At 37.4% G+C, this 27608-nt stretch overlaps 2 protein-coding genes and 2 non-coding genes across 4 annotated transcripts; all 4 read right to left on the bottom strand.

The window, feature by feature from the left end:
- Nucleotides 1–5176: 5176 nt before the first annotated feature.
- LOC135643765 (uncharacterized) lies at nt 5177–5864 on the bottom strand. Its single transcript, XM_065161103.1, has one exon. The coding sequence runs from the start codon at nt 5838–5840 to the stop codon at nt 5319–5321; it is 522 nt and encodes a 173-aa protein (XP_065017175.1). The 5' UTR covers nt 5841–5864; the 3' UTR covers nt 5177–5318.
- Nucleotides 5865–8432: 2568 nt separating this feature from the next.
- On the bottom strand, nt 8433–8506 carry TRNAN-GUU (transfer RNA asparagine (anticodon GUU)). Its single transcript has one exon. It is a non-coding gene; the product is annotated as a tRNA-Asn (tRNA).
- A 9524-nt stretch (nt 8507–18030) lies between these two features.
- LOC103991148 (uncharacterized) lies at nt 18031–18627 on the bottom strand. Its single transcript, XM_009410509.3, has one exon. It carries the CDS (start codon nt 18598–18600, stop codon nt 18067–18069), a length of 534 nt encoding a protein of 177 aa, XP_009408784.2. The 5' UTR covers nt 18601–18627; the 3' UTR covers nt 18031–18066.
- A 2458-nt stretch (nt 18628–21085) lies between these two features.
- TRNAN-GUU (transfer RNA asparagine (anticodon GUU)) lies at nt 21086–21159 on the bottom strand. Its single transcript has one exon. It is a non-coding gene; the product is annotated as a tRNA-Asn (tRNA).
- Between the last annotated feature and the right edge of the window lie 6449 nt (nt 21160–27608).

Below are 27608 nucleotides of genomic sequence, written 5' to 3'. Positions count from 1 at the left end.
ATCCAATCCATTGGACACATATATCCTTAATTACCATGTATTTATAGTCCCTCATCAATATAATACCCCAAAGACTGTATATCAGGCATGGTACCGTTAGGCCCATAGAGTTTCTACTCGAGTCTTGCTCTAATTGGATTCTCTTAGAGAACTTTTTCTCTCAATCCGAATGGCCTTGGCCAAGTATTTGTCTGAGTAAGAATACATGAGATATTTCTTTCATGACATTGAGAGTAGATGGTCGATCCTCTATCAATACTCAATAATCCTTGTAATGTTGGTTGTCACTCTCACTGACCGATTGTGATAGATTTAGAACTTTCAGACCTATAAGTCCGGTATCAAAGAGTAGAGTACTCATACATGACATTATTGATGTCTCAAGTCTAAGGACCAGATACACCACTAGAACGATGAAATCATTGTCTAATAATAACATATCATCAGCCATCCAACATTTCGTGAGTGGATCAATCAGTGAACTTATTCTCCAATGAGCACATGCACTGTATCCCTAATGTCCTCACACGAGCAGCTATAAGACCAGCTATCTCCATTATATGGACGAGTATACAATACACTAGTATATCCAGTTATATCGATATTCCTCTCAAGTAACTTATGACCAAGATTATTTAGGGTATGTGTTTAAACGTGAATCGGTCTCATTATCATGATCTCATCACGATCCGATTCTCATTATATAGATCCATGAACATCACAATATATATGTATATATATGTAACAAGCAATATAAAGTGATAAAATGCTAAATAATATAATAAAAAAAAAGCATTATGTCACACATGTTATCACTCATGTGATTGGCTTATAGGGCACCTATGACTAGGACGCTTTAGATAAGGAGAGCCCTTGCTCCCTTTTCCAATATGTAAAGACGAGCCTCACGCTTACCTTGTAAGAAGCACCACTCAAGCTTTGACATCAGGGGGTCAGGCATTTATGGCTTTGTACTCCTACCGCACCCATAGTAATGTCGCCCTATGACCCCTTCAAGCCAGCACCCAACCTCCCCAACTTGTGGAAGAGCCAAAGCCAGACCCAAGACAACTCCCTAGAGGACGTTCCAATGATAGCCGAGGCTTAGGGGCTCCTACCCTACGAAGTAGTAAGGTAAATTAAGGAAAAAAGAGTCCAAACATGCTTGACCCTGCTCAAGAATCATTTCAAGGGTGAACAATACATTTTAAAGAGATTTTCATTAAACTAGACTAAAAGAGTTGTAAAAGCGGGTACCATCACAAAGGAGAGGTTATAAAGTGGGAGGTAACAAAAAATAAAAAAGGGTCACCAAGGCCCAACTACATTAGGCTAGAGGAGACATCAAGCGATCGTCTAATGGAACCTTCGCAGGAGTAGGCATTTTGACGTTCGAGGGAAGCTTCGCATAAGGATCCATGCCGACCTTGAGTTCGAGGTACCTTGCCTTGAAGCGACCAGTGGCGATCTGGTACTCGAATTCATATGCAGCTTGGTTGGAGCACCAAAGGCCGCATCAGAACCCCTCGAATTCCTTGTAAAAGGCCATGAGCCTCCTTTCTCGCTCGAAGGCCTAGTTCTTCTCCTCCTCCCAAGCCCCTTTGGCCTCCTCAATTGCTAGACGGGCATCCACTAGCTTGTCAGAGTTGGCCGACAACTACTCCCTCATCTACCTACCCTCCTCAATGGCCTTGCCCAATTACTTGCAAGCATCTTTTAACTTCCAGCATAGGACTTTGACCTGCTCCTCAGCCTCCGCCATACTCTCTATAGCCTCGTCTTCAACGACAACCGTTGCATCCCGAGCCTCCTTCATTCGTGCCTCGACTTCTTTAGCATGGCGGATGGCCAGGCCCAAATCCAAGGACAATTCGAAGGTCTCAACCTCTCCCTCCTGCATGCCTCTATGAGGCATTGCTTCACCTCCTCGACTTGAAGGCGGGTTGGAGTCAGTTGTGAGGATAACTCTACAATCGGAGCCTCCACCACACTCCTCTCTTCTTCAGGCCGCTTAGCTTAGGCCCATAGGGTGGAGTTGGCTTGGAAGAGTTGATTGATCAGTGCTCTCGCATGTTGTAGATGGTCGGCAAGTGTCATCATGTAGTGATAGTATCATACAAAGGCAACAGTAAGGTGGTTAAAGAGGAAGACCAAAGAAAATAATAGATATGCCCAAGGAAAGGGCTTGACTAAGATTTCATTGCGAGAATAAATGTTAGCTAGCCTCTGGTGGGCAATGGTATGTCAGGCCAGCTAAGACAGGGCTAAGCGACCCCTAATAGTAAGTGGCAACTAGCCCAACCTCCTTCCATAGCTATTGGTCCTCAGTCAGCCCCACCTACCGTGGCTTTAGGGGGGCGCTTGGGGTCAAGGCCATGTAGTCGGGCACAGTAATAGCGAACGATCCGAATGTGATAAAGCTCCAATCTATCGAAGGATCAGTAGAGGGAGGCGGCATAGGTATAACCTATGGACCTTTGGTGGCGTCATCCTCCCAAGGGGCGAAGGGCTCCATAGCCGCCTTCTCAAACGGTGACACCACTATAGGTGGACCCAAATATGGGCCCGAAGAAGCTACACAAGGATCCTCCCTCACTAGAGATAGTTGTGAGATAGAGCCCACTTCAATGGATGGCTCCATATATGGAGCCACGACCCTAGGAGATGGAGCAATGTAGGATTAATAAAAAAGTAGATTTATATCAAATCGCATACGACGATTGGGAGCGAAAAGCTTGTCAAATCCAAAACTACATAAAACGTGAGACAATCTCACTTAGGCATATATCTCTGATTGCAAATCACAGTCCGTGGATGAAGGGGATCTCTCGTTCTTCTCTCTAGCGGTGATTCACACGATGGATGAAGCGACAACACACCTTCTCTCACAATGTATTCTTTCCTTGCTTTCGTGCACCACCACCAACGCGGCAGGGGGCAGTCTTCTTGCTGCCCTCTTGCACTAGAGAGGGGGCAGTCAGTTGAGAAAGAAGAATGGGAGAAGTTAGGGAGGTGGCAGTTAAGGGGTCTAGCCTTATAACCCTTTTAGTCTTATATCTATTTTTATAGAGAGCTACAATCGTTAACTCTAATGGATCATACCTTATTGGATATTGGATCTTCATCCAATTTTCCTAGCATATTGGATATTGAATCATCATTCAATTTTCCCTGGCTTAATAAAAATTGGATCTCTATCCAATTATTCACTCTGAGCTCTTACTGTGTCTCACCCAATCGATCTAATAAAATAGGGACTTATAGGATATCATATATCTAATCCTCTATTCGTCATGTCATTCACCACATTTGTGTGACTCTTTAGGCCTAATATCGAGTTGGCTATGAGTTGTGTCTCTTAGAACTTCTTCTGATTCAGTGAATTATCATCCAATAATAATTCACTCAACTTATCAATTTTGGATGTACTAGGCCACTACGTCATAGTCCCCAAATTATATAGGAGAATCTAATATATTGAACTTGTCTACCTTTAGTTACTATGTATATATAGTCCTTCATCCATCTAATATCCCAGAGATCGTATATTGGGTATGATGCTATCAAGTCCATATAGAATCTACTCGAGCTTTACTTTAATTAGATTCTCCCAAAGAACTCATTATCTCTCAATCCGAATGACCCTAGCTAAGGATTTGCTTGAGCGAGAATATATGAGACATTCTTTTCATGGCATCAAGAGTGGATGATCCTCTATTGACATTCAATTACCCTCGTAAGATTGGCTACTACTCCCGATAACTAGCTATGTTAGATTTGAAACTTCTAGATCTATAAATCCAGTATCAAAGAGTGGAATACTCATACAAGACATCCTTAATATCTCAATTCTAAGAATCAAATACATAACTAGGACTATGGAACCATTATTTAATGATGATGTATTATTAATCATCTAGCATTCCGTGAGTGGATCATTCAATGAATTCATTCTCCAATGAGTACCTGCACTATATACCTAGTGTCCCCACACAAGCAACTATGAGACCAATTGACTTTATCATATTAACGAGTATATAGTAAACTGGTCTATCCGGCTATCTCGATGTCCCTCTCGAGTAACCTATGAGCAGGAACATTTAGAGTGTATTTATAGGCGAGTTGGTCTCATTATCATGATCTCATCATGATCTAATTCCCATTGCATAAATCCATTAACATCATAATATATTAATCAAGTAATATAAAGTGAAAAAATATAATAATAATAATAATAACCAAAAAGACTACGTATGTCATATGTGTCATCACTCACATGATTGATTTGTAGGATATTTGTAACTAATAAGAATTACCTAAGTGACACATGGTTGGATGAGCCTTTAGGATAGTGTTTAGGACTGGTTCGTTACCTTATTCTATAGTAATATCATATAGGCATTTGTGGAGACTTTTGATCGTAATCGGCTACCTTGGACCATTTGTCACATCACCGTTCAGAGCTTATGAATTCTGTATTTGTAATTTGCATTGTCTATCAAGTGTTTACTAAAATAATTACTTATAGGATCCCGAGTTAAATGTTTCCTCTAATCCGTCTTTTATTTTGTATGTCCTTAAGAGATCATAAGAGGTTTCGATAAGATTAATCATTTATAGGCAAATATACAAAGAGTGTCATACGACTTAAAAGGTAAAATCAGTTAAGTATGTAATAAGATTGTCTATATTTTAATGTCATAGGTAAGTGATAAAAGTATAATGATATGGTTGAGACTTCAATACCTTAGTGTTATATGAGTAACACTTTAGTCGATATGGCAATACTAGCATACGAGCCTTAAGTGATCAACTATTGACTCTCTATTATTTGATTGGTGTCATGTGATATAGTCATGCTTCCACAGTGATTAAATCAGGTGAGATATATCATATTTTTTTATAATTAATATTTATTATAAAAATAATAAATTTTGAACTTCACTCTCATTAGTGATGTTTTCCACTCCACTCAATTAAAATCGATTAGATCTAAATAACTCCACTCAATTCAGACTATCAAAATTTGACATTAAAACGATCAATCAAAATCTGATTTTACAAGAGTGGATGGGACATCCCAACACCTGCGTTAAGGATTGGGACTAGCATAAATATAGGGCGTTTATGATCCATGAGCTCATCATGGATTGGGACACTAGGAGGAAGATAGATATTTGTGCCTCCACTTCGTCTTTTTTTTTTTAAATTATTATTTCTTATAGAAGATTAATTGGTACATAGGATGAATTCAAACTCGGAAAGCAAATAAGAAGAAGGCATCGAGAACAACACAACACAATCCACACATCAATCAATCAATCCACCGAAGCATCAGTGGAGATGAAGCTAAACATGACCAAGTCCCTCGTCCTCCCCTTGGACACCATCGACTTCCTCAGCACCCCTTCCCTCACAAACCCCGCCTTCTCCAGCACTCTCTGAGACCCCTTGTTGTCCACGTCCACCAGCGCCTCCACCCGCTCCAACCCCTCCACCTCCTGGAACACGGATCGGACCGCCATCTTCACCGCCGCCGTCGCGTAGCCTCGGCCCCAGTGGGCGGTCGCCAGCATGTAGCCCAGCTCCCCCTTGCAGCGGTGGCAGCCGACGCCCAGCTCCACCGACAGGGCGCCGATGGGCCGCCCGCCGAGGCATATGGCCCTGAACCACGGGTGGGGGAGCACCGTCTCCCGCATGTACCGGCGGAGGTCCTCCTTGTCGGTGTAGCTGTCCCACCGGAAGAAGGCGGTCACCCTGTCGTCGGACGCCCACACCATGTAGTCGTCGAGGTCCGAGAGGTCGAACTGGCGCAGGGTAATCTCCCTCTCCTCCGCCATCTTGGCTTTTGCAATCCGACAAGCTAGCTTGTCGCTTTATAGGCTTCTTTTGGTTGACTTTTTTGACTGTTAAAAATCTAGCCCTCATAGACCCTTCTAGAAACCCAGATCCCACTAACCTAACCTAACCTAACCTAACCTAGGGGATCACTCATTTGAAATTAACTATAATCCAATGATAAATTTATAACTATAATCCAAAAATATGAATCTATATTACTTCAAACACCAGACTCGATCAAAACAGAGAGAGAGAGAGATCTGGAGACCAAGCCACCCTTATTCCCTTGGAAATGTTTGCTAAATAAATAGTTCACAAACAACGTAAAATTTCTCAAAGCAACGATAAGATAATTACATTTCCTTAAAAGATGAGCCTACTTTCTTTGACCGATTCAACGGAAGGGATAAAGATTGGTCAGTGGTTGACCCCAAGACTAGTCCAATTACTTGAGCAACAAGTCATTTTGGGGTCAGTGGTTGACCCCATGCCAACCAAAACAACATGGCTGTGGACCCACCTGTTATTTCTTTAGTCTTTGTTTTTTTTTTTTGCCAAATAAACTTTAAAATCTCAAAATTATTAGATATCAATCGCCGCTGAGAGACTAAGAAGTAATATTTGCACAAAACGACTAAAAAGATCAAATTTTAAGATGGAAAACAAAAAAAAATCTATAACACCAAAATAATTAGAAATGAATGAAGCATAATCATGCTGATCAAATTTAAGATAGAAAAATATACTCGATGCTCACAAAATTTACAACATAGAGAGAATTACTCTAAAATATCAAAACAAATAGAAATCACCCTGGTAAGAAGATCACCGTGCTGAAAGACTGCTAGATATAATTTAAGATGGAAAAACGATTATAAATCTCACTCACATGTCCATCAAATTTAAAATACAAAAGTGACTCTATAATCCCAAGATGATTAGAAATAAGCATGTCAGAAAATTACCACGCCGAGAAGACTAAAGAAAAACATTATCTATTACAAGAAATCTATGATAGAAAAATAGTCCCAGGTTAAAAACTCAAAATAACAACAACATAGTGCTCATCAAATTTAAGACAAGAAATTACTCTAAAAATATCAAAATAATTATAACTCAGAATATGAGAAGATCACTATGCTGACAGACTAAAAAATAATATGTATCTACAAATAAAAGAGCAATGAATTAGCTATCACTCGTCTGTTAGATTCCAGGAATCTCATTTAACAGAAGAGCAATGAATAGCTATCACTCGTCTGAGCACAGGTTCATATGTAACTTTAAGAGAAGTATAAATATTTTTCTTACTCGCAGAAATTGAAAGGGGAGTCATCTCAACTGAAAGGTTGCCTTGGTTTGCTGGACAGGGACAATCATAGTCAGCAGAACATAGAAAATTCTGGAAATTTTTTCTTAATGAACGTACATTGATGCACTGAGAATCTTCATTGCTTGCTCTGCATTCTTCAGTCTTTTAATTTCCTTTGAGGATGAAGATCTCCTGTAGACAGAGTTTGATATAGTGATGAATAATGGGGCAACATTCTCAAAATGGACACATGAAGTACCTCATGTGGAGGATAAATCATCTGCAAATGTGGTGACTGAGTCTGAAAAACCCTGAACATTTAAGTTCTTGGAACACAATCCAAACTGAAGCTCCCTCAGGTTTCGACCTACCACAATATTGAATATTGTAAATCTCTAAAATGGTGACATGAAGCAGTCAATAGCAACTAATTTTTTGAAAAAAAGGGATAAAAGAATAACCAAAGACAAAATCCAAGTATTTAGCCATGACAGAGAACACTTGATAGAGGATGTCTCGACCTACCACAATATTAAGTTCTTGGAACATTAAGTTCCAAACCCTGAACATTAAGTTCTTGGAACACAATCCAAACTGAAGCTCCCTCAGGTTTCGACCTACCACAATATTGAATATTGTAAATCTCTAAAATGGTGACATGAAGCTGTCAATAGCAACTAAAATTTTGAAAAAAAGGGATAAAAGAATAACCAAAGACAAAATCCAAGTATTTAGCTATGACAGAGAACACTTGATAGAAGATGTCTCCCTGGAAAACACAAAACTTACTGGTCTCTGAAAGTCCAAACTTTTTGATCAGCAGGAGTTTATGATAAGAACTTAATCCAGCACCATAAGTACACCATGCTGATAAACTAAAAAAGGATAAAATTATAAAATAAAAATAAAATTCACTAGGAGGGCTTGAACATCAAATTTAAGACAAAAAATTACTCTAAAATATTTAGCTATGACAGAGAACACTTGATAGAGGATGTCTCCCTGGAAAACACAAAACTTACTGGTCTCTGAAAGTCCAAACTTTTTGATCAGCAGGAGTTTATGATAAGAACTTAATCCAGCACCTTAAGTACACCATGCTGATAAACTAAAAAAGGATGAAATTATAAAATAAAAATAAAATTCACTAGGAGGGTTTGAACATCAAATTTAAGACAAAAAATTACTCTAAAATATTAAAATCATTAGAAATGAGAAGATAGCCATGACGAAAAGACTCAGAAAAGGCTAAAATTAAAAATCAAATATAATTACAATTCGCTAGAAGGAGGGCTTGAACCTCCGACCTTGTGGTTAACAGCCACACGCTCTAACCAACTGAGCTATTCCAGCTCGTTATTAGATTGGTGACACTGATTTCTTATCTAAGTTATTGTTCCCCGACCACCATACAACTCATGTTACTAGAGAGTGTAGGCTGAACCATTTGGTAGAGGATCTGCAGAATTTAAACTAAGTGACTTCCATATCACACAAATTTGAACTGAAATGATGAACAAAGCTATTCCAAGCAAGCACCTTATATCTGCCTATTCAGAAGGTAAAGCATTCTAGTGCTGGTTACCATCATTTAGAGTCCAAGAATCTCATTTAAGAGAAGACGAATAGCTATAACTGATCCTAAACACAGGCTCATATGTATGTTCAAGAGAAGTATATATATTTCCTCACTTACAGAGATGGAAAGAGGGGTCATCTCAACCGAAAGGTTAGCCTGGTTTGCTCGAGAGGATCAATCATAATCATGCATGATGTACCGAGAATCTTCAATGCTTGATCTATGTTCTTTAGTGTGTAAGTTCTTACGAGGATAAAGATCACCTACAGACAGTTTGATATTGTGATGAATAATGGGGCAACATTAAAGTGGACACATGAAGTACCTTATTTGGATGATAAATTATCTGCAAATATAGCGAGTGAGTCTTGAAAACCCAGAAATTATGTTCTTGAAACACATTCCAAATGGAAGCTCCCCCGGGTTTCAACCTACCACAATATTGAACATTGTGAATCCATAAAATGGTGACCTGAAACAGTCAATGGCAACTAAACTTTAACAAAAGGATAAAAGAATAACCATAGACAAAACATGAAGTATTCAGCTACGGCAAACAATACTTGATAGATGGTGTCTCCATGAAAACACAGAACTTATTTCTGAAGTTCCAAACTTTTTGACCAGCAGTAGTTTATGCAAACTTAATCCAACACCTTAAATACTGTGCCAAGTAAACTTTGGAATACTTATGTTGTCTGGAGACAACTGGAACAGGCTACTATCACCAAACAATTCATACTATCAACATCAAAGAAATAGAAGAAGCTATTAGTGCCTACCAATCTCATTTTCTATAAGCTGAATAGTGGCAATGAGATTTCTACGGACATTAAACTGTTATGTAAACATTAGAACAAGGACAGCAAGAAGCTACTTACAAACGACAGCCACCCACACTTTCAAGCTTCCATATTGAATGGTCAGTGCTTCTTGCAATATCACTAAATAACTTGATCCAATACAGAATTGCCTATACTGAAGAATTGCATAGCTTAAGAATCATATCTTCAAAAACTCTTCCAATGTCACCAGTCTGCAGAATGTCAACACTGAAAAAACTGATTCTTCTGGAAAAACTTCAGTCATATCATCCATGGCACTACAAGGGTGAACAATGAAGGCATTTTTGATGTACTTCCTTGATGAGATAGCATATAAAATAGTTCTTAGGAAAAGCTAATTGACTACTTTTCTGAATATGGATGCTATTTGAGGATCCTTCTGTACAGATCCTCATAAAAAAAATACAGCAGACTAAAAGCTAATAAATTAGTGCATGAAAAACATCAAACATTCATTAATATGCAAGCTAATAGACCTAAGAACATGCTCCGAGCAACATTAGAAATCTAAAACAATTAACCTAAGCTCCGTATTCATACTGATGGCAGGTACAACAAAATGATTATATGAGTCAGCTTACAAGATCAAGCATGTTTTTTCCTATCAGCAAAAGAAAATTTTAGAACAAGACCAGTGGAAAACTTTAGAACAAGCATGTCTTAATGAAGAGTAAGGAAAAGACTGAAAAAGGGCAAGTGGATAACGAGTTAAATCTGTAGCAGAAAGAATATCTCACCATATAATTTGCTGCTGATAATACTGCAGACAGAATTAATAAGAAGACACAAGAAAGTGATTTAGGTCACCATGCAATTATCACCTAGGCAATAGGATATTTCTTCAAACAAGGAGGGAAGACATAATTTTTAATTTCTACCTTTTTATTCCTTGAGAGGGAATCCTGAGGAAAGCAAGAGGGAGAAATTAATGATACAAATATGATTAGAGTTGTTCTGGTGAAACATTGGAAATTCTCTTTCAAAGAAGCATGGAATAGTAAAATAAGATCCAGTTGCAATGATTATTATATCATGATATTGGAATACCATAACTGAAGAATCTAATAAGAGGCAGACACATGGGCATGTGGATGCATATCTAACAAGCTTTGTAGGTGTAGAAGCAAGAGACAATCTAAAACATTATCAATATGTTGCAAGATAGTGAATCGTGTATTGCCTACGGCATAAAGGAACTTCACGCATGGAAAATAATTAGGGTGGGAGGGGATAAAGAAGATGGTAATAATTATAAGCCATAACATCCGAGACTTTGAACAATTGTATCGAAATGACCTAAGATTTAAAGAGGATAGGTTCTCTCTCTCTCTCTCTCTCTCTCTCTCTCTCTCTCTCTCTCTCTCTCTCTCTCTCTCTCTGCAGCACACATCGATATCCATCACCTTAGCCGATGGAGGAAGCTTTTGGACCACAATTGAACCTGAATCCAGAATCGGCGACTAGCATCATTCTTGGGCGAAAAGAGGAGCGAGATTAGGGTTTATGAGGGAGCTCACGACGAATCGCCGCCACTGGAGAGGCGATGCGGATCCTAGAGACTCCTCCACGGTGGGTATGAAGGCTACCTCGAACCAATCATTCGCCATTGGAGAGAGGAAGTTACCCCTCGTTGAGGTCCAGCGAGAGAGGGGGCGGGAAAGAGAGAATACAACCGGAAAAGAAGACGAGGGTTATCAGAAGATAAAAAAGAGGGTTGAGGCGGGAAGTCAAACGAGGGAGTGGTCTTTGAGATTCGTGCTTGATGCCGCTCCAGCTAAGATCACAACTTTGCTATCGAAAGTTTAAATTAATTTCTATGTTTAATTAAACTCTTTTTTCCATCTCATCTTTCACTCATATGAGTGTAGAAAATAAGGCTTAGCGAATGAGGTGATCGATGATCATGATAACAAGAACGACAACTATGATTGAGATAATTGATGACGATTGCCACGATGATCATGATTGCTTTGTGGCATGACAACCGGTGATGGTGATGATAAATGATTGTAATGATGATAACAATAAATAAAATATTTTTTTATATAAATAAATAAATATGACAATGATTGATCGATCAGTTACATCCATCCATCCATCCATCATTAACTTTCTACAGCAAATATATAAAACTACTAAAAGATGTTTCATAGCAAGAAACGTCATATTGCTGCTATACAAAAAATAATAATAATAATAATCCACATTCATGTATAGAAATATACAATTGAAATAGATTGAGGTGTTCTATACTATCATAATACCGGATATAAGGAGGTGTTCCATTTGTCTGCTTGAAGCTTGGAACCAGATCAGAGATAAAAAGAGAGGACTGTTTATATATAACTGGCACAAAATGTATGCCAAGAGACTGACTGACGTCAACACATGATTATTTGTTTCTTTTGCCAGAAAAATTCATGGAGAAAAGCTTTACAACTTTCACCTTCTCTCCAGCTTGCACCTTCAGTGAAAGTAGATGCTAGCAGAATATCACCAATTTTGCAGTGCTTTACTATCAGCATTGACTGTAAGATAATTTTGGATGTGATTGAGAAGATATGGAGGATGGGAAAAGCTTATCAGATTGGCTTCAGCTGCATTAGGAAAGATGGTCCTGCCCATTTTTAAATAATATATTATTCATGAAAAAAGAATACTTTTCTTTTATATATAAGCCATAGAAGGTGTCGGCCAAATGAAATATGTATAAGAATTGTAGCCAAACAAGAATAAAGAGAATCACTGTGTCTACTTCCTGTCTTATAATCATTAGTTTGGTCATACTAAATTTACTTCAAAGATGTAGCTTCTTCTTTTTATTATTATTATTATTATTATTTTGAACCCTAATAGACTCAAAGATGCAACTTCAATTGGATATATCACTAAATTGAGCCAAACCCATTAATTGTCAATAGAAGACTTCTCAATATATTTTTTTAACTTGAAAACATAACGGCTGGATTGTAAGAAAAGAAGATGAAAATGTATTCTATGATTATGAGAAAAATGCATTCATTATTTTTAAATTAGAAATGAGCACTTGAGAAGATACATCTGCTAAAAAACTGAAAAAAAAGATAAAAATTTGTTACAAGAAATTAATGACAGAAAATAGTCCCATGTTAAAATCTCAAAATGACTAAAAAAGAGCATCATGAAAGACAATAATGCTAAAAAAATTAACATACAAAAATACATTATAATCCAAAAATAAGTAGAAATGACCAAATCAGAAGATCACCATGCTAAGAGACTAAAAGATAACACTGGCTAGAAGAAATTTATGATAGAAAAATAGTCTCAAGTTAAAATCACAGAGTTCTCATCAAATTTAAGACATAAATGAACAACGTATAATCATACTCTGTATTTAAACAGCCTAATAAAAGATGATCATGCTCAACAAATTTAATATAGAAATGACTAATGAGCATAGTAAAAGATAATCATGCTCATCAAATTTAAGATAGAAATGAGCAAAATAAAAGATAATCATACTCTATATCCCAAAATAAACAGAAATGAATACAACATAATCAAGCTAATCAAATTTAAGATAGAACTCTAAGATATCAAAATAATTAGAAATCAACATGTGAGAAGATTACCATGCTGAAAGGCTGCTAGAAATAATTTAATGTAGAAATCTCACTTGCAGGAAGCCTGCTAAAACTGCATCAAATTTAAGATAGAAAAATATTATATAATAAATAATTAATTAGAAATGGGCATGACAGAAGATCACCATCCTGAAAAGACTAAGATATATCTGTTAGAAAAAATTAATGCTAGAAAATAGTCCCAGGATAAAACGACTAAAAATAAGCATTAAAACACATAATAATGTTTATCAAATTTAAGAGATAAAGTTGCCTTAAAATATAAAAAATAATTAGAAATCAGAGATAGATATGCTCAAGGAAAGGGCTTGACTAAGATTTCATTGCGAGAACAAATGTTAGCTAGTACCTCTGGTGGGCAATGGTATGTCAGGCCAGCTAGGACAGGGCTAAGCGACCCCTTATAGTAAGTGGCAACTAGCACAACCTCCTTCCATAGCTATTGGTCCTCAATCAGCCCCACCTAGCGCGGCTTCAGGGGGGCGCTTGGGGTCGAGGCAATGCAGTCGGGCACAGTAGTAGCGAACGATCCGAATGTGATAAAGCTCCAATCTATCGAAGGATCAGTAGAGGGAGAAGGCATAGGTATAACCTATGGACCTTTGGTGGCGTCATCCTCCCAAGGGGCGAAGGGCTCCATAGCCGCTTTCTCAAACGACGACACCGCTGTAGGTGGACCCAAATATAGGCCCGAAGAAGCTACACAAGGATCCTCCCTCACTAGAGACAATTGCGAGATAGAGCCCACTTCAATGGATGGCTCCATATATGGAGCCACGACCCTAGGAGATGGAGCAATGTAGGATTAATAAAAAAGTAGATTTATATCAAATCGCATACGACGATTGGGAGCGAAAAGCTCGTCAAATCCAAAACTACATAAAACGCGAGACAATCTCACTTAAGGTATATATCTCTGATTGCAAATCTCAGTTCGTGGATGAAGGAGATCTCTCGTTCTCCTCTCTAGTAGTGATTCACACGATGGATGAAGCGACGACGCACCTTCTCTCACAATGTATTCTTTCCTTGCTTTTGTGCACCACCACCAACGCAACAGGGGGCAGTCTTCTTGCTGCCCTCTTGCACTAGAGAGGGGGCATGCTAGTCATAGGTGCCCAGCAAGCCAATCACGTGAGTGATGGCACGTGTGACTTGATACAGAATCTTTTTGCTTATTATATTTTGGCGTATATCACTTTATAACTATTGCATATGTGCATATATATATTGTGATGTCCTTGGATTTGTGCAATGGGAATCGGATCGTAATGAGATCAAGATCGATTCACCTTTAAACACATATCCTAAATAATCCCGGTCATAGGTTACTCGAGAGGGACATCGTGATAACCGGATAGACTGGTGTGCTGTATACCCATCCATATGATGGATGCAGCTGGTCTCATAGCTGCTCGTGTAGGGACACTAGGGATACAGTACAGGTGCTCATTGGAGAATGAGTTCACTGATTGATCCGCTTACGGAATGCTGGATGGTTGATGATGCCTTATTGTCAGACAGCGATTCTGTAGTCCTAGTGGTGTATCTGGTCCTTAGACTTGAGACACCAAGGATGTCCTGTATGAGTGCTCCACTCTTTGATACCAGACTTATAGGTTTGGCTGTCCCAGATCTAGTACAACTGGTCATTGGGAGTGGTAGTCGACCTTACGAGGGCTATTGAGTGTCGATAGAGGATCATCCACTCTCGGCGTCATGAGAGGAATATCCCATGTGTTCTTGCTCAGACAAATCCCTGGCCAGGGTCATTCGGGTTGAGAGAGAAAGAGTTCTCCGGGAGAATCCGATTAGAGCGAGACTCGAGTAGAAACCGTATGGGTCTGACAACACCATGCTCGATATACGGTCTATGGAATATTAGATGGATGAGGGATTATAAGTACACGGTAACTGAGGACAGATAGGTCCAATGGATTGGATTCCCCTGTATCGTCTAGGGACTACGGCGTAGTGGCCTAGTACTTTCGTAGTCGATGAGTCAAGTAAATTATTACAGAGATAATAATTCACTGAGTTAGAAGGAGTTCTGACATGTATGACTCACGGCCAGCTCGATATTGGGCCTAGAGGGTCACACTCATATGGTAGGCATTGCGATGGGTAGAGGTTTGGATATGAGATATCCGACGGAGCCCTTGTCTTATTGGATGCAGATCCAATACCCACTAGGGAAGGACCCATTAGGGTTTGAAAGGGGACCTCTATAAATAGGAGGGATTCAGAGCCTCATAGGCTAGAGCCTTTGCTTGCCTTTCCTATTCTCCTCTTCCTCTCCACCTCAGAGCAGGCCTGGAGTTTTGAGGAGCGTCGTCGCAACCCTGCTGTGTGGATCACCGCTAGAGAGGAGGACGCTTGACCTCCTTCACTCTCTCCTAAGGATCTGCAAGAATACAGGGATATACTATCTCCCTAGGTAACACAATATACTCTATACGTAGTTTTTTAAGTTTCGTGGATTTTGAGAACCAATCTTCGCACGACGACGAACATCTTTTTGGGAATCGGGGATTTTGTTTTCTTGTTCTTCCGCTGCGCATGTGATGTCGCCCCCAAGATTTTCCAACAGGGTAGTCAATTGAGAAAGAAGAATTGGAGAAGTTAGGGAGGTGGCAGTTAAGGGGTCTAGCCTTATAACCCTTTTAGTCTTATATCTATTTTTATAGAGAGCTACTACCGCTAACTCTAATGGATCCTACCTTATCGGATATTGGATCTTCATCTAATTTTCCTAGCATATTGGATATTGAATCATCATTCAATTTTCCCTGGCTTAATAAAAATTGGATCTCTATCCAATTATTCACTCTAAGCTCTTATTGTGTCTCACCTAATAGATCTAATAAAATAGGGACTTATAGGATATCATATATCTAATCCTCTATTCGTCATGTCATTCACCACGTTTGTGTGACTCTTTAGGCCTAATATCGAGTTGGCTATGAGTTGTGTCTCTCAGAACTTCTTCTGATTCAGTGAATTATCATCCAATAATAATTCACTCAACCTATCAATTTTGGACGTACTAGGCCACTACGTCATAGTCCCCAAATTGTATAGGAGAATCTAATATATTGAATTTGTCTACCTTTAGTTACTATGTATCTATAGTCCTTCATCCATCTAATATCTCAGAGATCGTATATTGGGTATGATGCTATCAGGCCCATATAGAATCTACTCGAACTTTACTTTAATTAGATTCTCCCAAAGAACTCATTATCTCTCAATATGAATAACCCTAGCTAAGGATTTGCTTGAGCGAGAATATATGAGACATTCCTTTCATGGCATCGAGAGTGGATGATCCTCTATTGACACTCACTTGCCCTCGTAAGATTGACTACTACTCCCTATCACTAGCTATGCTAGATTTGAAACTTCTAGATCTATAAATCTAGTATCAAAGAGTGGAATACTCATACAAGACATCCTTGATATCTCAATTCTAAGGATCAAATACATAACTGGAACTATGGAACCATTGTTTAATGATGATGTATCGTTAATCATCTAGCATTCCATGAGCGGATCATTCAATGAACTCATTCTCCAATGAGTACCTGCACTATATACCTAGTGTCCCCACACAAACAACTATGAGACCAGTTGACTTCATCATATGGACAAGTATATAGTAAACTGGTCTATCCGGCTATCTCGATGTCTCTCTTGAGTAACCTATGATCAGGAACATTTAGAGTGTATTTATAGGCGAGTTGGTCTCATTATCATGATCTTATCATGATCTAATTCTCATTGCATAAATCCATTAACATCATAATATATTAATCAAGTAATATAAAGTGAAAAAAATATAATAATAATAATAATAATAATAATAATAACCAAAAAGACTACGTGTGTCACATGTGTCATCACTCACATGATTGATTTGTAGGATACTTGTAACTAATAAGAGCTACCTAAGTGACACATGGTTGGATGAGCCTTTAGGATAGTGTTTAGGACTGGTTCGTTACCTTATTCTATAGTAATATCATATAGGCATTTGTGGAGATTTTTGATCGTAATCGGTTACCTTGGACCATTTATCACATCATCGTTTAGAGCTTATGAATTATATATTTATAATTTGCATTGTCTATCAAGTGTTTACTAAAATAATTGCTTATCGAATCCCGAGTTAAATGTTTCCTCTAATCAGTTAAGTATGTAATAAGATTACCTATATTTTAATGTCATAGGATTTGATAAGTGATAAAAGTATAATGATATGGTTGAGACTTCAATACCTTAGTGTTATATGAGTAACACTTTAGTCGATATGGCAACACTAGCATGTGAGCCTCAGGTGATCAACTATTGACTCTCTATTATTTGATTGGTGTAATGTGATATAGTCAATTGGATTTATCATGTTCTAGATTGAATGCTCCACAATGATTAAATCAGGTGAGATATATCATATTTTTTTATAATTAATATTTATTATAAAAATAATAAATTTTGAACTTCACTCTCATTAGTGATGTTTTCCACTCCACTCAATTAAAATCGATTAGATCTAAATAACTCCACTCAATTCAGACTATCAAAATTTGACATTAAAACGATCAATCAAAATCTGATTTTACAAGAGTGGATGGGACATCCCAACACCTACGTTAAGGATTGGGACTAGCATAAATATAGGGCGTTTATGATCCATGAGCTCATGGATTGGGACACTAGGAGGAAGATAGATATTTGTGCCTCCTCTTCGTCTTTTATTTATTTATTTATTATTTCTTATTTCTTATAGAAGGTTAATTGGTACATAGGAAAGCAAATAAGAAGAAAGCATCGAGAACAACACAACACAATCCACACATCAATCAATCAATCCACCGAAGCATCAGTGGAGATGAAGCTAAACATGACCAAGTCCCTCGTCCTCCCCTTGGACACCATCGACTTCCTCAGCACCCCTTCCCTCACAAACCCCGCCTTCTCCAGCACTCTCTGAGACCCCTTGTTGTCCACGTCCACCAGCGCCTCCACCCGCTCCAACCCCTCCACCTCCTGGAACACGGATCGGACCGCCATCTTCACCGCCGCCGTCGCGTAGCCTCGGCCCCAGTGGGCGGTCGCCAGCACGTAGCCCAGCTCCCCCTTGCAGCGGTCGCAGCCGACGCCCAGATCCACCGACAGGGCGCCGATGGGCCGCCCGCCGAGGCATATGGCCCTGAACCACGGGTGGGGGAGCACCGTCTCCCGCATGTACCGGCGGAGGTCCTCCTTGTCGGTGTAGCTGTCCCACCGGCAGAAGGCGGTCACCCTGTCGTCGGACGCCCACACCATGTAGTCGTCGAGGTCCGAGAGGTCGAACCGGCGCAGGGTAATCTCCCTCTCCCTCTCCCTCTCCTCCGCCATCTTGGCTCTTACAACCCGACAAGCTTATCGCTTAATAGGCTTCTTGTGGGTGACTTTTTTGACTGTTAAAATCTAGCCCTCATAGACCCTTCTAGAAACCCAGATCACTCATTTGAAATTAACTATAATCCAATGATAATTTTATAACTATAATCCAAAAATATAAATCTATATTACTTCAAACACCAGACTCGATCAAAACAGACAGAGAGAGAGATCTGCAGACCAAGCCACCCTTATTCCCTTGGAAATGTTTGCTAACTAAATAGTCCACAAACAACGTAAAATTTCTCAAAGCAACGATAATTACATTCCTTAAAAGATCAGAGCCTTCTTTCTTTGACCGATTCAACGGAACGGATAAAGATTAGTCAGTGGGTTGACCCCAAGACTAGTCCACTTGCTTGAGTAACAAGTCATCTTGGGGTTGTTGGACCCATGCCAACCAAAACAAGATGGCTGTGGACCCACCTGTTATTTCTTAAGTCTTTTTTTTATTATTACCAAATAAACTTTAAAATCTCAAAATTATTAGATATCAGCGCGTGGGGAGATCGCTGCTGAGAGACTAACAAGTAATATTTGCACAAAACGATTAAAAAGATCAAATTTTAAGATGGAAAAAAAATCTATAATACCAAAATAATTAGAAATGAATGAAGCATAATCAGGCTGATCAAATTTAAGATAGAAAAATATACTCGATGCTCACAAAATTTACAAGATAGAGAATTACTCTAAAATATCAAAACAAATAGAAATCTCACTCACGTGTAGCTTCCTCAAACTCCGTCAAATTTAAAATCCAAAGTTACTCTGTAATCCCAAGATGATTAGAAATAAGCATGTCAGAAAATTACCATGCCGAGAAGACTAAAAAAAACATTATCTATTGCAAGAAATCAATGATAGAAAAATAGTCCCAGGTTAAAAACTCAAAATAACAACAACATAGTGCTCATCAAATTTAAGACAAGAAATTACTCTAAAAATATCAAAATAATTATAACTCAGAATATGAGAAGATCACTATGCTGACAGACTAAAAAATAATATGTATCTACAAATAAAAGAGCAATGAATTAGCTATCACTCGTCTGTTAGATTCCAGGAATCTCATTTAACAGAAGAGCAATGAATAGCTATCACTCGTCTGAGCACAGGTTCATATGTAACTTTAAGAGAAGTATAAATATTTTTCTTACTCGCAGAAATTGAAAGGGGAGTCATCTCAACTGAAAGGTTGCCTTGGTTTGCTGGACAGGGACAATCATAGTCAGCAGAACATAGAAAATTCTGGAAATTTTTTCTTAATGAACGTACATTGATGCACTGAGAATCTTCATTGCTTGCTCTGCATTCTTCAGTCTTTTAATTTCCTTTGAGGATGAAGATCTCCTGTAGACAGAGTTTGATATAGTGATGAATAATGGGGCAACATTCTCAAAATGGACACATGAAGTACCTCATGTGGAGGATAAATCATCTGCAAATGTGGTGACTGAGTCTGAAAAACCCTGAACATTTAAGTTCTTGGAACACAATCCAAACTGAAGCTCCCTCAGGTTTCGACCTACCACAATATTGAATATTGTAAATCTCTAAAATGGTGACATGAAGCAGTCAATAGCAACTAATTTTTTGAAAAAAAGGGATAAAAGAATAACCAAAGACAAAATCCAAGTATTTAGCCATGACAGAGAACACTTGATAGAGGATGTCTCGACCTACCACAATATTAAGTTCTTGGAACATTAAGTTCCAAACCCTGAACATTAAGTTCTTGGAACACAATCCAAACTGAAGCTCCCTCAGGTTTCGACCTACCACAATATTGAATATTGTAAATCTCTAAAATGGTGACATGAAGCTGTCAATAGCAACTAAAATTTTGAAAAAAAGGGATAAAAGAATAACCAAAGACAAAATCCAAGTATTTAGCTATGACAGAGAACACTTGATAGAAGATGTCTCCCTGGAAAACACAAAACTTACTGGTCTCTGAAAGTCCAAACTTTTTGATCAGCAGGAGTTTATGATAAGAACTTAATCCAGCACCATAAGTACACCATGCTGATAAACTAAAAAAGGATAAAATTATAAAATAAAAATAAAATTCACTAGGAGGGCTTGAACATCAAATTTAAGACAAAAAATTACTCTAAAATATTTAGCTATGACAGAGAACACTTGATAGAGGATGTCTCCCTGGAAAACACAAAACTTACTGGTCTCTGAAAGTCCAAACTTTTTGATCAGCAGGAGTTTATGATAAGAACTTAATCCAGCACCTTAAGTACACCATGCTGATAAACTAAAAAAGGATGAAATTATAAAATAAAAATAAAATTCACTAGGAGGGTTTGAACATCAAATTTAAGACAAAAAATTACTCTAAAATATTAAAATCATTAGAAATGAGAAGATAGCCATGACGAAAAGACTCAGAAAAGGCTAAAATTAAAAATCAAATATAATTACAATTCGCTAGAAGGAGGGCTTGAACCTCCGACCTTGTGGTTAACAGCCACACGCTCTAACCAACTGAGCTATTCCAGCTCGTTATTAGATTGGTGACACTGATTTCTTATCTAAGTTATTGTTCCCCGACCACCATACAACTCATGTTACTAGAGAGTGTAGGCTGAACCATTTGGTAGAGGATCTGCAGAATTTAAACTAAGTGACTTCCATATCACACAAATTTGAACTGAAATGATGAACAAAGCTATTCCAAGCAAGCACCTTATATCTGCCTATTCAGAAGGTAAAGCATTCTAGTGCTGGTTACCATCATTTAGAGTCCAAGAATCTCATTTAAGAGAAGACGAATAGCTATAACTGATCCTAAACACAGGCTCATATGTATGTTCAAGAGAAGTATATATATTTCCTCACTTACAGAGATGGAAAGAGGGGTCATCTCAACCGAAAGGTTAGCCTGGTTTGCTCGAGAGGATCAATCATAATCATGCATGATGTACCGAGAATCTTCAATGCTTGATCTATGTTCTTTAGTGTGTAAGTTCTTACGAGGATAAAGATCACCTACAGACAGTTTGATATTGTGATGAATAATGGGGCAACATTAAAGTGGACACATGAAGTACCTTATTTGGATGATAAATTATCTGCAAATATAGCGAGTGAGTCTTGAAAACCCAGAAATTATGTTCTTGAAACACATTCCAAATGGAAGCTCCCCCGGGTTTCAACCTACCACAATATTGAACATTGTGAATCCATAAAATGGTGACCTGAAACAGTCAATGGCAACTAAACTTTAACAAAAGGATAAAAGAATAACCATAGACAAAACATGAAGTATTCAGCTACGGCAAACAATACTTGATAGATGGTGTCTCCATGAAAACACAGAACTTATTTCTGAAGTTCCAAACTTTTTGACCAGCAGTAGTTTATGCAAACTTAATCCAACACCTTAAATACTGTGCCAAGTAAACTTTGGAATACTTATGTTGTCTGGAGACAACTGGAACAGGCTACTATCACCAAACAATTCATACTATCAACATCAAAGAAATAGAAGAAGCTATTAGTGCCTACCAATCTCATTTTCTATAAGCTGAATAGTGGCAATGAGATTTCTACGGACATTAAACTGTTATGTAAACATTAGAACAAGGACAGCAAGAAGCTACTTACAAACGACAGCCACCCACACTTTCAAGCTTCCATATTGAATGGTCAGTGCTTCTTGCAATATCACTAAATAACTTGATCCAATACAGAATTGCCTATACTGAAGAATTGCATAGCTTAAGAATCATATCTTCAAAAACTCTTCCAATGTCACCAGTCTGCAGAATGTCAACACTGAAAAAACTGATTCTTCTGGAAAAACTTCAGTCATATCATCCATGGCACTACAAGGGTGAACAATGAAGGCATTTTTGATGTACTTCCTTGATGAGATAGCATATAAAATAGTTCTTAGGAAAAGCTAATTGACTACTTTTCTGAATATGGATGCTATTTGAGGATCCTTCTGTACAGATCCTCATAAAAAAAATACAGCAGACTAAAAGCTAATAAATTAGTGCATGAAAAACATCAAACATTCATTAATATGCAAGCTAATAGACCTAAGAACATGCTCCGAGCAACATTAGAAATCTAAAACAATTAACCTAAGCTCCGTATTCATACTGATGGCAGGTACAACAAAATGATTATATGAGTCAGCTTACAAGATCAAGCATGTTTTTTCCTATCAGCAAAAGAAAATTTTAGAACAAGACCAGTGGAAAACTTTAGAACAAGCATGTCTTAATGAAGAGTAAGGAAAAGACTGAAAAAGGGCAAGTGGATAACGAGTTAAATCTGTAGCAGAAAGAATATCTCACCATATAATTTGCTGCTGATAATACTGCAGACAGAATTAATAAGAAGACACAAGAAAGTGATTTAGGTCACCATGCAATTATCACCTAGGCAATAGGATATTTCTTCAAACAAGGAGGGAAGACATAATTTTTAATTTCTACCTTTTTATTCCTTGAGAGGGAATCCTGAGGAAAGCAAGAGGGAGAAATTAATGATACAAATATGATTAGAGTTGTTCTGGTGAAACATTGGAAATTCTCTTTCAAAGAAGCATGGAATAGTAAAATAAGATCCAGTTGCAATGATTATTATATCATGATATTGGAATACCATAACTGAAGAATCTAATAAGAGGCAGACACATGGGCATGTGGATGCATATCTAACAAGCTTTGTAGGTGTAGAAGCAAGAGACAATCTAAAACATTATCAATATGTTGCAAGATAGTGAATCGTGTATTGCCTACGGCATAAAGGAACTTCACGCATGGAAAATAATTAGGGTGGGAGGGGATAAAGAAGATGGTAATAATTATAAGCCATAACATCCGAGACTTTGAACAATTGTATCGAAATGACCTAAGATTTAAAGAGGATAGGTTCTCTCTCTCTCTCTCTCTCTCTCTCTCTCTCTCTCTCTCTCTCTCTCTCTCTCTCTCTGCAGCACACATCGATATCCATCACCTTAGCCGATGGAGGAAGCTTTTGGACCACAATTGAACCTGAATCCAGAATCGGCGACTAGCATCATTCTTGGGCGAAAAGAGGAGCGAGATTAGGGTTTATGAGGGAGCTCACGACGAATCGCCGCCACTGGAGAGGCGATGCGGATCCTAGAGACTCCTCCACGGTGGGTATGAAGGCTACCTCGAACCAATCATTCGCCATTGGAGAGAGGAAGTTACCCCTCGTTGAGGTCCAGCGAGAGAGGGGGCGGGAAAGAGAGAATACAACCGGAAAAGAAGACGAGGGTTATCAGAAGATAAAAAAGAGGGTTGAGGCGGGAAGTCAAACGAGGGAGTGGTCTTTGAGATTCGTGCTTGATGCCGCTCCAGCTAAGATCACAACTTTGCTATCGAAAGTTTAAATTAATTTCTATGTTTAATTAAACTCTTTTTTCCATCTCATCTTTCACTCATATGAGTGTAGAAAATAAGGCTTAGCGAATGAGGTGATCGATGATCATGATAACAAGAACGACAACTATGATTGAGATAATTGATGACGATTGCCACGATGATCATGATTGCTTTGTGGCATGACAACCGGTGATGGTGATGATAAATGATTGTAATGATGATAACAATAAATAAAATATTTTTTTATATAAATAAATAAATATGACAATGATTGATCGATCAGTTACATCCATCCATCCATCCATCATTAACTTTCTACAGCAAATATATAAAACTACTAAAAGATGTTTCATAGCAAGAAACGTCATATTGCTGCTATACAAAAAATAATAATAATAATAATCCACATTCATGTATAGAAATATACAATTGAAATAGATTGAGGTGTTCTATACTATCATAATACCGGATATAAGGAGGTGTTCCATTTGTCTGCTTGAAGCTTGGAACCAGATCAGAGATAAAAAGAGAGGACTGTTTATATATAACTGGCACAAAATGTATGCCAAGAGACTGACTGACGTCAACACATGATTATTTGTTTCTTTTGCCAGAAAAATTCATGGAGAAAAGCTTTACAACTTTCACCTTCTCTCCAGCTTGCACCTTCAGTGAAAGTAGATGCTAGCAGAATATCACCAATTTTGCAGTGCTTTACTATCAGCATTGACTGTAAGATAATTTTGGATGTGATTGAGAAGATATGGAGGATGGGAAAAGCTTATCAGATTGGCTTCAGCTGCATTAGGAAAGATGGTCCTGCCCATTTTTAAATAATATATTATTCATGAAAAAAGAATACTTTTCTTTTATATATAAGCCATAGAAGGTGTCGGCCAAATGAAATATGTATAAGAATTGTAGCCAAACAAGAATAAAGAGAATCACTGTGTCTACTTCCTGTCTTATAATCATTAGTTTGGTCATACTAAATTTACTTCAAAGATGTAGCTTCTTCTTTTTATTATTATTATTATTATTATTTTGAACCCTAATAGACTCAAAGATGCAACTTCAATTGGATATATCACTAAATTGAGCCAAACCCATTAATTGTCAATAGAAGACTTCTCAATATATTTTTTTAACTTGAAAACATAACGGCTGGATTGTAAGAAAAGAAGATGAAAATGTATTCTATGATTATGAGAAAAATGCATTCATTATTTTTAAATTAGAAATGAGCACTTGAGAAGATACATCTGCTAAAAAACTGAAAAAAAAGATAAAAATTTGTTACAAGAAATTAATGACAGAAAATAGTCCCATGTTAAAATCTCAAAATGACTAAAAAAGAGCATCATGAAAGACAATAATGCTAAAAAAATTAACATACAAAAATACATTATAATCCAAAAATAAGTAGAAATGACCAAATCAGAAGATCACCATGCTAAGAGACTAAAAGATAACACTGGCTAGAAGAAATTTATGATAGAAAAATAGTCTCAAGTTAAAATCACAGAGTTCTCATCAAATTTAAGACATAAATGAACAACGTATAATCATACTCTGTATTTAAACAGCCTAATAAAAGATGATCATGCTCAACAAATTTAATATAGAAATGACTAATGAGCATAGTAAAAGATAATCATGCTCATCAAATTTAAGATAGAAATGAGCAAAATAAAAGATAATCATACTCTATATCCCAAAATAAACAGAAATGAATACAACATAATCAAGCTAATCAAATTTAAGATAGAACTCTAAGATATCAAAATAATTAGAAATCAACATGTGAGAAGATTACCATGCTGAAAGGCTGCTAGAAATAATTTAATGTAGAAATCTCACTTGCAGGAAGCCTGCTAAAACTGCATCAAATTTAAGATAGAAAAATATTATATAATAAATAAATAATTAGAAATGAGCATGACAGAAGATCACCATCCTGAAAAGACTAAGATATATCTGTTAGAAGAAATTAATGCTAGAAAATAGTCCCAGGATAAAACGACTAAAAATAAGCATTGGAAAACATAATAATTTTTATCAAATTTAAGAGATAAAGTTGCCTTAAAATATCAAAAATAATTAGAAATCAGAGACTCAAAATAATATTTGTTCAAAAGGACAAAAATAATGGAAGAGCAGTATTCGATTCGATGGAAGACGAAACATAATATTTATTTCTAAAAATAAAAAAAAAACATTCGCTAGACGGAGGGCTTGAACATCCGACCTTGTGGTTAACAGCCACACGCTCTAACCAACTGAGCTATTCCAGCTTATTGTTATTAATGATATTAATCAATTTTTATATATTTTATATATGTCAAAATCTTGGTTCCCACATATTAGATTCCAGTAATCTTATTTAAAAGAAGAATAGCTACCACTGATCCTGAGCAAAGGTTCATATGCAACTTCAGGAGAAGTATAAATATTTGTTTACTTACAGATAACTGAAAGGTTAACCTGGTTTGCTGGACAGGAACAATCACAATCATACATTGATGCACTGAGTGTCTTGAATGCTTGCTCCAAATTCTTCAGTGTTTAGTTTCGTAACACCTGTAGACAGTTAAATATAATTTTAAATGGACACATGGAGTAGCTTACTGTAACATAAATTATCTGCAAATGAGGCAACTGAGTCTGGAAAATTCTGAACATTAAGTTGTTTTTCAAATGGAATCTCCCTCAGGTTTGGACATATGACAATATTGAACATTGTGAGTCCTTAAAATGGTAACCTGAAGCAATCAACGGCAACTAAACTTTAGAAGAAAGGATAAAAGAATAACCAAAGACAAAAACCCAAGTATGCTATGGCAGACAACACTTGATAGAGGATGCCTCCATGGAAAGCACAAAACTTACTTGGTTCCGAAGGTCTAAGTACATGTTCCAAGCAACATTACTAGTTTAAACAATCAACTAAAGCTTTTCAATTTACATGCAGGAGCATACAACAGCAAAATGCTGGACAAATCCAGCACAAATAAGAGCAGCATTTACAAGTCTAACTTCTCGTTAAGAACTGTGGATGACATATTTCCCATATTCATACTGATGGCAGGTACAACAAATGATTATGTGAGTGAGCTTACAAGCTCAAGCATGGGTTTGCCTACAACAAAAGAAAACTTATGAACAAAGGTCTGGTAGCAGAGTGGTGAAGAATATAAGAAGAAGGCTGAATAAGACTAACGGATAATGAGTTAAATACATAGCAGAAGACATCTCTCACCATATAATTTGCTCCCATAAATAGTGCAGATGGATTAAGTAAGAAGACACAACAAGTGATTCATGTGCCCAGGCAATTATCACCTATGAAGTAAGATATTTCTTTGAACAATTAGGGAAAATGTCACTTTTAATTCTTAAGCTGAATTCATTGCATAATCAACGGATAGTGCCTACTCTGACATCAAAAAAGTTTCTGAACCTGAAAGAGAGTTTCTTTTAATGCTCTTATTTGATAATAGTAGTAATAATATTGTTAACAATGACAACAACAATGACGATGATGAACACTTCTCCATTCACTGTCTTAAAGTGAAAATCTAT

Source organism: Musa acuminata, chromosome BXJ3-7 (assembly GCF_036884655.1).
Source record: "Musa acuminata AAA Group cultivar baxijiao chromosome BXJ3-7, Cavendish_Baxijiao_AAA, whole genome shotgun sequence".
NCBI classification, from domain to species: Eukaryota; Viridiplantae; Streptophyta; class Magnoliopsida; order Zingiberales; family Musaceae; genus Musa; species Musa acuminata.
The sequence above is the reverse complement of the archived record's forward strand: the minus strand, read 5'-3'. Positions and strand labels throughout refer to the sequence as shown.